General features: G+C 38.5%; 1 protein-coding gene across 3 annotated transcripts in view; it reads left to right on the top strand.

Moving 5' to 3' along the window:
* ALPK2 (alpha kinase 2) overlaps nucleotides 1–13625 on the top strand; it is a 55193-nt gene that overhangs the window by 6199 nt on the left and 35369 nt on the right. For all 3 annotated transcript variants that reach the window (XM_085300185.1, XM_085300184.1, XM_085300187.1), the window contains exons 2-5: nucleotides 4665–7521; nucleotides 10482–10629; nucleotides 12848–12975; nucleotides 13075–13110. In XM_085300185.1, coding sequence (XP_085156311.1) covers nucleotides 4665–7521; nucleotides 10482–10629; nucleotides 12848–12975; nucleotides 13075–13110 — 3169 coding nt within the window. The remainder of the gene's footprint in view (nucleotides 1–4664; nucleotides 7522–10481; nucleotides 10630–12847; nucleotides 12976–13074; nucleotides 13111–13625) is intronic.

The following is a 13625-nucleotide window of genomic DNA, read 5'->3' as shown; positions in this document are numbered from 1 at the left end:
GTCTCTGAACATTATTTTTTGTGTCGTAAGAAACATTGAGAGAAAATATTAGCTCTGTTCCTGTATCATATCACAACTTCTACTGACTTGATTATTTCCTTCTGTGTTTAATTTTTCCCTCCTGTTACCCGTGTGTCTTATTCAGCACAGTAATTTACTCATGATATCTTTCCCTTTGGCATGTATGTATTTTATTCCCAAAGGCATTGCGTTGCATTTTTTCAAATCTAATCTTGCTTTATTTCCTACTTGGATCCCTAGTCTTTTCGGTTTGTCTGTGCGTGAGGTTAGCGTGGATGATCTGTTGAAATGCACCGACTCTCCTGGCTTCCTTTTCCAGGGCAAAAATGGGACCAGCCAAAGCCCAGACTTCATCTAGAAGTGGGACTGGAATGTGGCTGTAAGACAAAGCGGAACCCAGGAGCTGAGAGCGCTCTCAGGGCCTTCATATCTTTGTAGCCTTTGACTTCCTAGCCTTTGAGTTTGCTGTTTCAAAACCTAGCAAATGCTGCAATTTTCACAAATATACTGACTGCTCTGTCTGCTAGATTAGTAATGAAATTAAATAGCACATCTTGCTCAAGTGCTACGTTGCCAGGCCTCATACACTGAAAATTCTCATTATGAATCAAGTATTTATTTAACGAAATCCTACCAGATTTGGCACTAATTGCATTTTGTTCTGGTTCTTGAACTGCTCCCATTCCCACAGTATCCTATGTGATTTGGCCTCTCTGTAGAGGCTTTAGAGAACCCAGACAACGACTGATGAAGGTAATTACCTAACCTTCCCTCCAAACACCAGCAGGAATCATTCCCAGTCAGGTTGCTGTGTGATTTTCCCTTAATTGTAAATGATCTTAGATTTCATGGGTATCAGTTCAGCACTTTTCACAGAATAATTTACTGTTAAGAATAATAAAAGAAGCTAAAATGGAAAACAACCATACTATAGGCTGCACCAGACTGATGTTTACTTCTGTAAAACAAGTAACTGATGTTTCCTCTGGGTCAATTTCTCGGGCACAAGTCTGGAACCAGAGTACCGGTAGGATTGCTCCTATTTGAAAATACTTCCTGCTTTTCCCTCAGCATTTATGTCGTGCTGATGCAATGATGTACGTTGCAGCACAGCCCGTCTGTATAACGTTGCTTAGAATGCCCCCCAATATTTCCTATTGCATGTTAATTCGGTGTTATTTAAAGACAGTCATTGAACAGTGTAGCATTACTTCGTTGCTGAACTGATGACACAGCCTGCCAAGCTTCACAGTCAGCCAGGTCAAAAAATTATCCCCTTTAACTTAGAGAAACCATCATTCCCACCAAAAAAGGGGTCGGTCCACTGAATGATAAGAAAGAGAGGGTGTATATGGGGTACCATGTGCAAATAGCAGAACAGGAGGTAGGGTCCAAGAGAACTTGACAACATCAGCAGATCTCTTGATTGCCACAAGAAAGTCAAGGGCTTTCAAAGCCARAGCATTTTGTTTTAAGGAAATCAAGTTTTTGATCTAGTCCTGATTTAAACATATACATAGCTAACATACTTACTCAGCACTGTATTAGCACAGTATGTCAGTAAAACTGTTAATAGGAAGAAAAAAAAAAAGGGTAATATGTTGACCACTAAGTTGGGTGACAGAGGAGASTGAATTGCAAATCTTGTACATCTGAAAATGAATTTGCCCAATTTAGGCTGAAAAGCCAGGCCTGGAAGTTGGTTTCACTGTAACATTGTGTATCAGAGGGAGGAAGAACTGGAGGGGAAGGAAGAACAGGGAAAACGTTAGAACTTGTATCACGTATTTGCTGATGCATTATGCTGTTTAAAGTACAGGCTCATCCAGCTATGTAAAACAGCTGTACTGTATTGGATCACCCCAGAGGTCCTTTAAGCATAAKATGTGGGCAATGGTAGATACATAAGGAGGAATTTCAGAACAGAGCACAGTGGTATTTCTCCAGAATATACTGCTAGCCTCCAAGAATTTGCAAGTCAGGGAAATCATGTGGCAGAATTGGTGTCTTGTGTATTTAATAGCCTGCAAAGGACTTTTCGTTACTTAAGAGTAATGGTAATCATATGGTCTCCACACTTGAATCTTTGCTCTCGAAGGAAGGTATAAGACATGTCTAAAGAAAGTCTCATTTGAATATGGGAAATCAGGCACCAGCTCACCATTTTCTCTATTCTCTCCATAAGGAAGACTGGGCTCTGGACTAACACTTTGGCCTTTCTTTTGATTGAGCTACATTATTCTATGTATTGATCTGTTCAGTACTACTGTTAATCCTAGATGAATCTATTGTGTCTCCTTTCTTTTCTTGCTTGCCTTGTAAGGGAAGGAGAATATGTACATGAAATCATTCACAACACTTCTAGCTGCATCTGATCAGTGGTCCTAAACCCCTTGATTTCGAGACTTTGCTCTCCCACTGGGCAGGGCAGGACTGCTGCTGTGGGACTAGACAGGCTCAGAGAGACTCTGGTATTAATTCAAAGTAGTGAGTGTACTGCTTTAGCCACCATCGGGCTGCAGAAGGGCTTGGTCTCAAAGAGTAGCCACTCCAGAACAAACTCAAGCCACATGATCCTGAAAACAGGATATGGTTAGCATCTTTTCTGTATCCCATCCAAATTTTGTGTGATCACCTTTATTACCATAGGATGTTTGGGATATTCTTATTCAAATATTTTGTTAAACATCATTTGGAGACTGGTGTAGCATTTGGTCTTGTGGTAGTGACAATAAAGCACAACTGCCTGTTTTGACCACCCAAGTTATCTTTGAGGATAATGGAAAACAATGAAAGTTGTTGCTTTGGAATAGGAAATGAGTACAACAGAGACAAAACTGCCATATTTTTTTAGAAGATGTCATAGTAAATGGGAGTATTGTCTAAGATGAGAAATTTGAGGTTTGGGAGTATTAATTTTTCTTGAAACTTATTTTAGACACTAGAATCCTTTTCTGGATCTAGCTTGACATCTTCAGAAAATAGTAGGTAGCAAATACTCTCCGAAGAGAAAGAAATCAAACAGATAATACCTTCAAAACTTGAATGGTTTGAGGGCTCCAGTAATGGAGTAATACTCTATCTCCTCATATGTACAACACTAAGTCATGACTGGACGTTATTACCACTGTTGGCCCCCTTTTAGCCTTTTTGAATGACTGTAGAGTTTTCAAACCTTTTCCTAGTGCAGAGTTATCTTGTTGATGAACCTGGTATACAGGTATACCTCGGGTGAAAAATGCTCACTGTCCCACTTGGCAGTAACTGGCGTTGATTTTTTTCATGCTCTGTGGGGGGCTAAGGATRTCAGAGGCCACAAGTCAGGTGCTGTCCCTTGATTCCTTGGTTCCTGGGGAGGCGACTTGAAACGTCTTGAGAAAAGGCCACTCCACCTGTAAAATGTTTTGCAGGTTTGTAGATCATCATTTGGGTCATCCATATATTCTAAACAGAGATAGACAGCTGAAAATGCTCTGAGTTTCAAGTTGCCATGAAGAAGTAGGATCCTTTTTAATTTCTTYTTTTCTTCCTCATGCTCTTCCCTATTTCCTTCCATAATTCAGAGGTTACTAAATTACCCATTTATTCCCAATGATCTTTCTTTGCTTTTCATTTAAATGTTACAATCAGGCTTTGGAACACAATGAATCTTGTCATCAGAGCAAAAAAAAACAAGGAARGGTCCTGTTTATATCATGATTTTATACTGAGTTAGAAAGCAAGCTCTGATTTTGGAGTGGCTGTTTCCAGTTTCCTTTTGCACAGCTATTAGATCACTAACTTGTCTATTTATCACTTCTTTACTCACAGTAACCATGGCTTTATAATGAAGAAGGTACATGGACTGTTATTTCTTCTGTCTGCCATCACACATCAGGCAATTTGTTACACACACAAATTAAAATAACTTGTTTCTACCACATTCACATAATTAAACTCTGTGCAGTTTGTTACCTTTCTTTTGTTGCCCCTGGAGTCAAGCAGACTGTCCAGTAGATGAAGCAATTGTTAAAATGCATGGCAATAAACTCTAGAAAACCTCTCTTGAGAGCAGGGAGCAAGAAAGCAAATCAAGATGCATAGCTCTATCAAGGTGAATAGTTGCCTAGATAGTTCCCTGAACTCATCTGATTGGATTAGATGATAATTACTCATGTGTTCATTATGTTAAGTTTAGAAATGACTAGGGATGTGTCAGAGCAGTTTTCTTATTCTCTTTTTCTCTGGTAGGGGGTTTTGTAGAGTTTGGATCTKCCCACTCTAAACAGGCCATATTTTCCTTCCCTCTCTTCCTCACCCACACCTCAGCTTTTTTCCTATGAATTTTTTCTTCCTCCTTCCATTATCCCTGCTGCTCAGCACTAGCACAATGAATTTCAGTGAATCTTTGGCTCTTTTCGTGGCTTTTTCAATAAACTCTCTTTGTAGAGTAAGGTATGGTGGGACAACCTGTCTGTTTTCCAAGGCATAGACATTGCTTTTTTATTTTATTTTATTTGCTTCTAACTAGCTGAACTGTATCAGTTATTGGTCTTCTTGATAACATTTTATGTTCCTCCGCATTTGGATCCAGTCAAGCAGCTGTCTCAATGTTTACTTACATTCTATTTTATATTTCTTTTTCACTCTTTTTCTCTCTATAGGCTCAAGATGCCAGTCATAATAACTTCACAGAGAATTATGACAGACGATGTGTGGAACCTGAAACAGAGAGGAAAGGTATCTTCTTGACTTGTGAGAGTGCAATCACCACTGATCCCGCTTCAAAAATGCTCTGTTCTGAAAGGACATTACAAGCAAAAAGTGCAACTTTACAAACCTGTTCTCAACACCATGCTCCATGTGATAAGAGTGAAAGACATCAGCAGCAATTCTTCTGGGAACAAGGAACTAATATTATTAACAATGGCAACCAATCAAAGAATGACATTTCAACTTGTTTCTTATGGGATACAGACTCTGTTAATGATAGGCAAGAACATTTAYGTGCTGTTCAGTCTCCTGCAAAGCTATGCAGTGAGCCAAGGGAGAGAGGGCAAAAGTGTAGTTTTGACTCRCATGATAGCAGTGACACAGATACTGTCTGTGGTGTGTCATGTGGTGCATATCTGTTTGAAGCTAGTGGCAAGACAGTCCAGGAATCTGGAAAACCTGGGTGCAAAGAAGATGCTGATTTATCAGCAGTGCACGACAAGCTGTGGAAGCTTCTTCATGAAGCTGACTCAGACCATCAGATCCCATTTGAAAACCGGGGGATCACAAGTTTAGAAATTAGGCCAATGGACATCAAAGACACGGAACTGAGCTTTGTACAGGAGGCTTGTCCTTATCATCCTTTGTCAATAAATTTAATAGAAGAGGAAGAACCTATTGTAGAGCTGACTAGTAGACAGAGAGCAGAGAAAGAAGAATGCAGTGTTTCTAATATCCCATTAAAAATAAATGAAGCATGTAACAGTGCATCCACAGGAAACATTTCTCTTACACAGGTGATAGAAACAGTTGGTATACATCAAGGTTCTAGCACTGGAAATAGAAAAGAAACACCATCTAGTCATATTTCAGMAAATATTATATTAAATGTAGAGGAGTGCTTGGAGCAAAAAACGAATCAAAAGTTAACTGTCGATAATGGATCCATTCAAATGACTGCTGTCCAGGAAGGAAAGCTGACTGTTAATAGTGCTTTCCAAACATGTGAAGGAGATTCTCCTCAAAGATTAAAAAATGCTCAGAGTAGTAATTTTGAAGATGACAAAGAAAACCCAACTTTTATGTCAGATAAGTCTATTGGAAAATTACTTTATAGTGATCAGAACATATCCTTGATGAATGAGACTATAGCTAAGTATACAGATGAAGATAATAGTAAACCTGCTTATTTCCCTGAAGAGAAGGACTTTTTCACTGGGAATTCCTGTGGTGAAAATGCCAGTCAATTTACACATGAAACACACTTTTCTATTGAAGCTATATCTAATAGTACTGAAGAGAATTTACAGAGAAAAGGAAATCACTCAGACTTGAATGCACAGAATGACATGAATTCTGGTCATTATCGTCTTTCAAAAAATGTTTATGAGGATTTTCAAGTTGCTTCTAATGCACAGAAATGCAGTTACTTAACTCAATTGCCTAGTTTAAGTAAGACTCCTGAAACCATAACATGTAAGAATCTACCCCAAAATRTACACCAAGTGACAGAGATAGAAAAGCAAGAAGAGGCTTTCATTCCACGTTATGAGGATCGATTTTTAACTGATTTTTTGGTAGAGGTGCCCGAATATGAACAGAGTAAAATGAGAGAACAGAAAGACAGTGAACAAAGGGCTGAAACTTCCTGCGGCACAGGAGTCAAGCATGTGTCAGAAAGTCAGCGTGCACTTTCCCCTCAGAGTATGTCAGAACAACGTGTATTTTTTCTTGACCACACTTTCGAGTCTCATGAAAAGTTCAAAACAAACTCTTCAAAGAATCACATGTATGCAGCTGGGAGTGCAACACCGCTTGGTACCTCACAGCCTGGAAGGGCTCGAAATGACTACCCCAGCACAGCAGATGAGGATTATAAAAATACCATTAATCAGGTGGATATCCAACAACTGGCCATAAGAGAAACATTACCATTCTTTGTACCCACAGGACAGTCAGAGGATTCTATTACCAACATATCAGCAACGAGATGTTCCAGCATAGGAAATCAAGTACAAACAGAATCCACACAAACTACAGTCAAAGTGAATGAAAAATTGAATAAATTAGAAAAATTTCCCARAGCATTGCAGGATCAGTTCCATAAGGTACCCCAAAGGAACAAGAATGAAACAGTACTGCGGGAGGAAGAAAAAGAAATTCAAAGAGCTAAGGAATATAATCCCGATAAAGCTGAAGTAAAACCTCCTCTTCATGCTTTCTTTAGCTGTGATGCTCAGGAACAGGTTATGAATAATAGCATTAAGCAGTCCTGTCTTAACTTGATCTCCTCTAGCAAGCTAACTGGGGTTGAAAATTCAATTAAATCTACTGAGTCTCCTCAGTCTACTGATAAAATAGAAAAAATCTTGGCATCAGAGAGTGCAGTAAGTGGTTTAGTTCACTTGCCACCAATTGATTCAGGGAATGACCAGTATTTTCAAGAGCAACCACCTCACAGCACAACTCAGCCCTACTCCTTAGCATTGACCACAGACAGTGCATTCCCAGCCAAAGTGGAAAAGCTAAAGAATCAAGAAGGGTCAAAATCTTACCAGACAGCATCAACTGTTGCTGAGCTTGAGCTCATCAGGCGTAAGCAAGACACAGCAAACAGTGGGCATTTAGCTACTGGGGCTAAGAAGAAACTACCACCAACAGCATTCTCAAAGAAACCTCGACTGGAGGAGAGAGGAAATGTGAGCAAGAATCCTACCTGTATTAAAAAGCCTGTGAAAAGTGAGGCAGATATGATTCATAAAGAAGATAGAAAAGAGCAGAGCACACTTTCCGAAAAGGATAGCAAAGGTACGAGAAAACTGATTCTCATTTCTGTCCTTTCCAGTCCTTCTGACTACAGTATGAAAATCAAATTATTTTCCAGCACACTWCAAGCAAGCATATGTCAATCTAAATCATATCAGCCAGAGATGTCCTACCTTCACTGGTGTTAATTTCCAGTGAATTTAATAACTAGGGCTGTCCCCATGCCACAACGATGATTCCTCTCTAGCATCCTTCTCCTAGCTGAYGAATGCACTTATGAACTTTTCATGCTTTCTGAAATAGTTCTTCATTCATCTGTTCAAGTCAATTTTCAGGAATCTATAGCAAGTTGTTACTGCATAAACTACACAGACTGTAGTAACTGTAATCCCAACAGTGGCAGGTTATGGTGTTCACAATTATGCTTCTGCACTGTGACTCCCAAATCGTATCTGATGATTTTTGGCTGGTTCTGCATTCCTTTTCACCCACTATCAGTCATAAATGACACTGGTGAAATTAGCAATATTAAATGGACATTAAAAAAAYATGTATTTGAAATGAGAATCAGGTTGCTGGTCACAGTCTCTAGGAAGTTACAAACTGGTAAAACAAAATGGAGATGAGAGTAGCAGTTGGCATGCTAGCTAAACAGATGTATTGGTGGTTCCTGTGGGTACGTTGCAAGGCTCAAGGCCTTATTTTCACCTCTTTACATTACATTTTACATTTACATCATAAAATAAGTTTTCAGATGAGAGCAAGACTGAACCATGACTTAGGGTAAGCTAAATGCCTATGAAGTTTTTCAGAGATTCTAAATACAGTGCAGTCGTGCTAGAGTCCTACTTCTTCCAGTTGTGTTAAAAAAACCCTTTTCTCTGTTCAAAAGTGATGTCAGAAATGTCTCCTTTGCARTCATACTTGTCTACAAGAAATGACCATAAAAGGGAGTAAATGGAGACAAGCTGTACAAAGCAAGACAAAGGACTGGATGTGGTGGGAATTTGCTGTATGGAGGTCAGCTGCAACCCCCACAGCAGTAACATAGAGCCAAATCAGAAATTACCAGAGAATCAAGCATGTGGGAGAAGCAGAMACATACTCCTTTCTCAAAGGAGAACATGGAAACCGCAATTACTGAGAAATGCTTCATCTTTTTCATGTAGTTAAACCTGTGCTTGAAAAATATTTTAAACATTGTTTTGGGTTTGCCTGCAGGTAAAGGAATTATCTTTACCTGCTCCTGATCTGCTTCAGTTTAGACTGAGAACAGATGTTTGTTTGTAGGTTAGAGAGTTTGCATGGAAGGTTGGTATGTTCAGTCTAGTATATACTCAGTGTTTTCTTTTTATTTTTTTTCAACTCAAGGAGGAATGACTTTGTGGTTAGGCAGGGAATGTGGAGCCTTTAGTTCTATTTTTAGTTCTCTCACATACTTTCTGCAAGTCATTTTAGYCCTGATTCAGCAAGATTCTTAGCAGTAAGTGCTTAAGTGACTACAAGTTAAACATAGCGAATTCCAGGTGCCTGATCCTTAGAGTCAGATCCAGCATTCCTTAGGCATTAGATGGGGAAAGTGAGGCCACTGGAACGGGATCCTCGAGGGAGATGTGTCATGCCAGCTCATTCAGAGTGCAGCAACTCAGAATTAACACATTAGGAAACATCTTACATGCCTCTAGCAGAGACATCTCGCTCAGGAGTGCCTGGATGTGCCAATGGCCCCAAACCTTTGTGTAAGTATGAGTCCATTCATTTTCTTTCCAAAACCAGGAAGGTCTTGTTTCCTATTTTTTTTCTTCCTCAAGAATTAATAGTGATTCTCCCCCTTCCTGTAAGGACTTTGTGATCAGAGCCCTTCCCCAAGCATGGCACAGAGGTTCACTGTCTTCCTCCTGCTGACAGGCTCTAAGCCTGCTGTCTCCTACATCCTTGGAGAGTGCCCAAGGCTCTGGGCTCCCCGTTACGTGGGAGTGCCCTCYGGTCCTCTTGCTGATGCCCTGCCCACGTGCAAAAGACACTCGTGTATTCTGTGTGCAGGAAAATAAGGCTCAGCAGAGAAATGGATTATCAGGGTCTTCCCCTGGGAGGGAGTCCTGCGTTCTGATCATGGTTCCCAGGATTACTCCAGTATCTCATATAAAAGTCATTCATTAAAATACAAAAAAATGATCTTTGGAGCAGGGACTGGAACCCAGATTTCTTCTCTGGAACCTGAATGATTTTCTGTACTGATGGCCAAGGTTTAGYAAAAGAGCTATGTCATGTGGCTGTGAAAGGAGACTTTCCTTAAAGGCATGAAATGAACCCTGTGAGGCCGAGGAGGCAGGAGAAGGCCGCTGCCTCCTGTATGTTCAGGTTAGGTAATGCTCTGAATGGCCTTGCCGTTGCTGGAGCATTATATAACCACTCGGTGCGAGTCGCTTCTCCAGATACGTTTTAAAATAAAACGGGCGCCTTCACTGCATCCTCTAAGAGCCTGGTCCTGGCAGTGTGTGTTGGGTACGTTGCAGGGTCATCCTAGAGACCCAGCGTCTCCTGGGACTTAGAGTCCTTTATTTCAAATGCTGTGATTAGTTTAAAAAGTCTACTAATTGCATGTATTTGGTTGTTACCAACTCTGATTATGTAACTGTATAATATGTTGTACCTTTATGGTGGTTTTTTTTCTGATAAAATGAGCTGGTCCTTTAATCAGAGAGAATGTGTTCTGAGTAAGAAATGATTTTTATGTTGGTGCTTTTTCAGAGTAGAACTGCCATTGGGTCTCATTCCATAAATTCAAAAGTCTTTGCATTGAAAATATTTCCACTGACCGTGTGGGTCAATGGGTCAGTTTGGTAAGACCTCCATATTTTAAAGCCTCAGTTTCTGCATCAGGAAGACTAGTATTGTCAGATTCATATTATTACCATTTGTAAATCAGTCTGTGATTCCTTTAAAATACCAAAACACTATAATTATCATCCAATTCTTAACTGTGGCTGTTTCATTTCAAGCTCCCAAGCTGTTGAAGAAGATACAAGCAGAGTTATTCCCTGACTGCTCTGGAAATGTTAAGTTGTGCTGTCAATTTGGTGACATTCATGGCGATTCTATCATTACATGGACTAAAGATTCCAAGTTACTAGCTCGACTGCAGAGAAGGTGAGTGAAYGTTTCTGAAGGTAGTTCTGTTAATTTCTAAATAGCTTTTCAGAAAATATTAAATTTGCTAGTGATATACTCTTGTACCTGTTAACTAAATTAATAAGATTGGTGCAAAAAACAGTTTAAATGGGATAATTAAGAAGAATATCCTCACATATTGCTTTAATGTTGGGCAAAGTTAGCATTCCATTACCCGTAATTTCTTTCAGCCCATTCATAACCAGCCTCACCCAACTGTCAAATACTGTAAAAGATCATCTGAAGTTTCAGCCTCAGCACCCAGGCCAAATGATATAAACACGTCTGGTTAATATATGGAAGGCTCTTTCTGTGGGAGAGGTAAATGGCTGAGACCTAATTAAAGCAACTAACATGCAATGTAGAGCTTGACATGGTCACCCCTTTGAACTTTATATTTTGTTTCAAATGGAGCTTTGAGCTGACTGGATTAAAAGAAGTTATATTTAAAGAAAAATGAAATCACTCCTCGATCTAGCCAATTAGACTGAGTGTCTAGAGGCAGTGCATTGAGATGGGTGGAAAATAAAAGGTTCTTAAACTCTTTCCTTAGAATCTTCTCTAAACTCCAGTTTTATGAAACAAAAGTTATTTTTCTCCATAGCAGTAATAACATTCGTAGCATGTAGCTCTTAAAATCTGGTTATAATGTTTTAAAAATATAAAATTAATTTTATCCAAAGCAGAAAAAAAAAGAAAAAAAGAAAAAAAAAAATATGTCAGAAGACACAATTCTGCTGGAATTAAAAAGTTTTGTGGGAAGCCATCTGATAAGATTATACTTTCAATGGAGGAAAAAAATGAATTGGTTCGAGTTCCTGTGTCATTCTGATTCATTTTGTTCTGACTACACTGATTTTGATGATAGTTTTATATTATCTATTGTATAAGAATATATTTCTGCTAAGTAATTTTGCAATGTTTTAACATCCAAAATAAAGCTTTCAGTTTTATACAAAGAAAATATATGACAACAAATATTTGAATTTTCACTTGATGCAATAAATATAATACATTTTAAAATGCTGAAATGAAGATGAGATGTTTAACAAAGTTTTAGAATGAGAGAAATACTTATTTAGATTTTTTACTTCAAAAATGTACAATAGAGTTCAATGGAATTGTTCTAATCTCACTTCTATCAAGATCAAACTCCAACTTAGTAGTATATATTAGTATGTATATATGTACTTTTATTCTGGAACCGGCTTGATTTCACAAGTAGTGTAACTGCATTCATGTGTCATTGCACCCCTGCTGATAGCATCTACCAACCATCCATTCCTGAAGTTGCATACGCAGGCATCAGCAAATATCCAGCTTGAAGAAAGCAAAGGAACATGGAAAGCTGAGTGAGGAGTTCCAAGGATACAATCAGGAAGGCAGAGCGAAAAGACAGAGCAAAGCAACAAAACAGAGGTGATCGGAGAAAATGAGGAAGATTTGTTAACATAGTGAAGAAAGACTGAGAATTTCTTACATTGGCTCCAGCTGAGAACAAGGAAACCAAAAACTGTTATTATACTGGCCCCACAATACAGCAGTGTGTTCAGTATGTTCTTAATTCAGATTGAATCAAGTCAGCAAATTTTTATGTACCTTTCTGCACAAGATAGATTGAATTGTATGCCTAAACCTAAGCTTATATTGAGTTGAAGTGAAGTCTTTCTGACTTGCTCAGAGCCARGATCAGGCCTCAATATTAGTCAGTATAATGCTATTGCTTTCTGTCTATGAAACCGTGTTTCCTGCTACTACTGGGTGTTCCCAAGTGTTCCCATGCAGAGTTATTCCAAATATTCTAAATATCAACAGGAAAACATYCATCATATCTTCTTAGATTTCACTCAGAATTGAGAGACAGCATACAAGATTTTTTTATCTGTTCATATCTTACATATTTCCCTGTGATTTTGATATGAATATTAGAATGCCTTTTGGTGTGATTTAATAATTATGTGTATTTTATGGATACATTTTTCTTTTAGGATGTAGCAGGAACATCTATTGTACAACACTTAAGAGGCTGAATGCTTCTTACTGAAGTGAAATAAAATACCTTTTCTACTTGCATCACATTTGAATCAATCTTTGCAGTGATGAGCAGAAATTCCAGGGACAGAAGGAGAGATGTATGGAATAATCAGGAAAGATGTTTTAAAGTATTAACGTGAAAAATTAACATCTTCTCTTCTAGTGCCCAGGACGACTCTCCCATCTCTTTGGCAATAGCTAAAGCTAGTAACAAGGACCAGGGAATGTATTATTGCTGTTTGAAGAATAATTACGGGAAGGTGACTACTGAGTTTAATCTGACTTCTGAAGGTAAGTCCCAGTTTATAATTTGAATAGATAATAATAACAATGGCAGTTTCCATTCATATTTTTTGACTACAACGTCCCTTTCTTTTTGCTTCCTTGTAGTCTTGGAACATCTGTCAAGTTTTCAGAATTTTGAAGGTGAGTACACATTTGCTTAAATATATGCTTAAATCTTTGTTCCTTCTGATTTCCAAATGGTACAAAGGATGTAAAAATATGATCAAAATAATTAGCGGTATTTTCACTTCTGAGCTTTCTAAACATAAAGGACCAGATTCACTCAGTTAGGTTTTGATTTGCTGTTACAAACTATTTTCAAATCTTCCTTTTACCACCCAGTTAAATTGAGTTTACAGTTGTTTCGTGTTATCAAGGAGCTACTAAGCAGCTGCATTGCCTTGGTGAATTTGACCCAAGATATTTTATTTCTATTGCAAAAGTCGGTGAATATGTTTTACTATATCAAAGATTGTCCTAATGATGGTCTGTTAAYGCTGAGGAGCATTTCAGACATGGAACTCTGAACCCTCTAAGTAAGAAAAGTGAATAGACAGACACACATAGACAGTTACAGTGAACTCCAGTAAAGCAGCAAATGACTAGACTATAGAGGTGTAATTAGTTTCATGTTGAGTCATCTAGCTTGCCGTGAA

The sequence above is a fragment of the Rhea americana genome, unplaced genomic scaffold, assembly GCF_003343005.1.
Source record: "Rhea americana isolate MKP2758 unplaced genomic scaffold, rheAme1 scaffold_161, whole genome shotgun sequence".
NCBI classification, from domain to species: domain Eukaryota; kingdom Metazoa; phylum Chordata; class Aves; order Rheiformes; family Rheidae; genus Rhea; species Rhea americana.
This window is presented reverse-complemented; position numbering and strand designations above follow the sequence as displayed.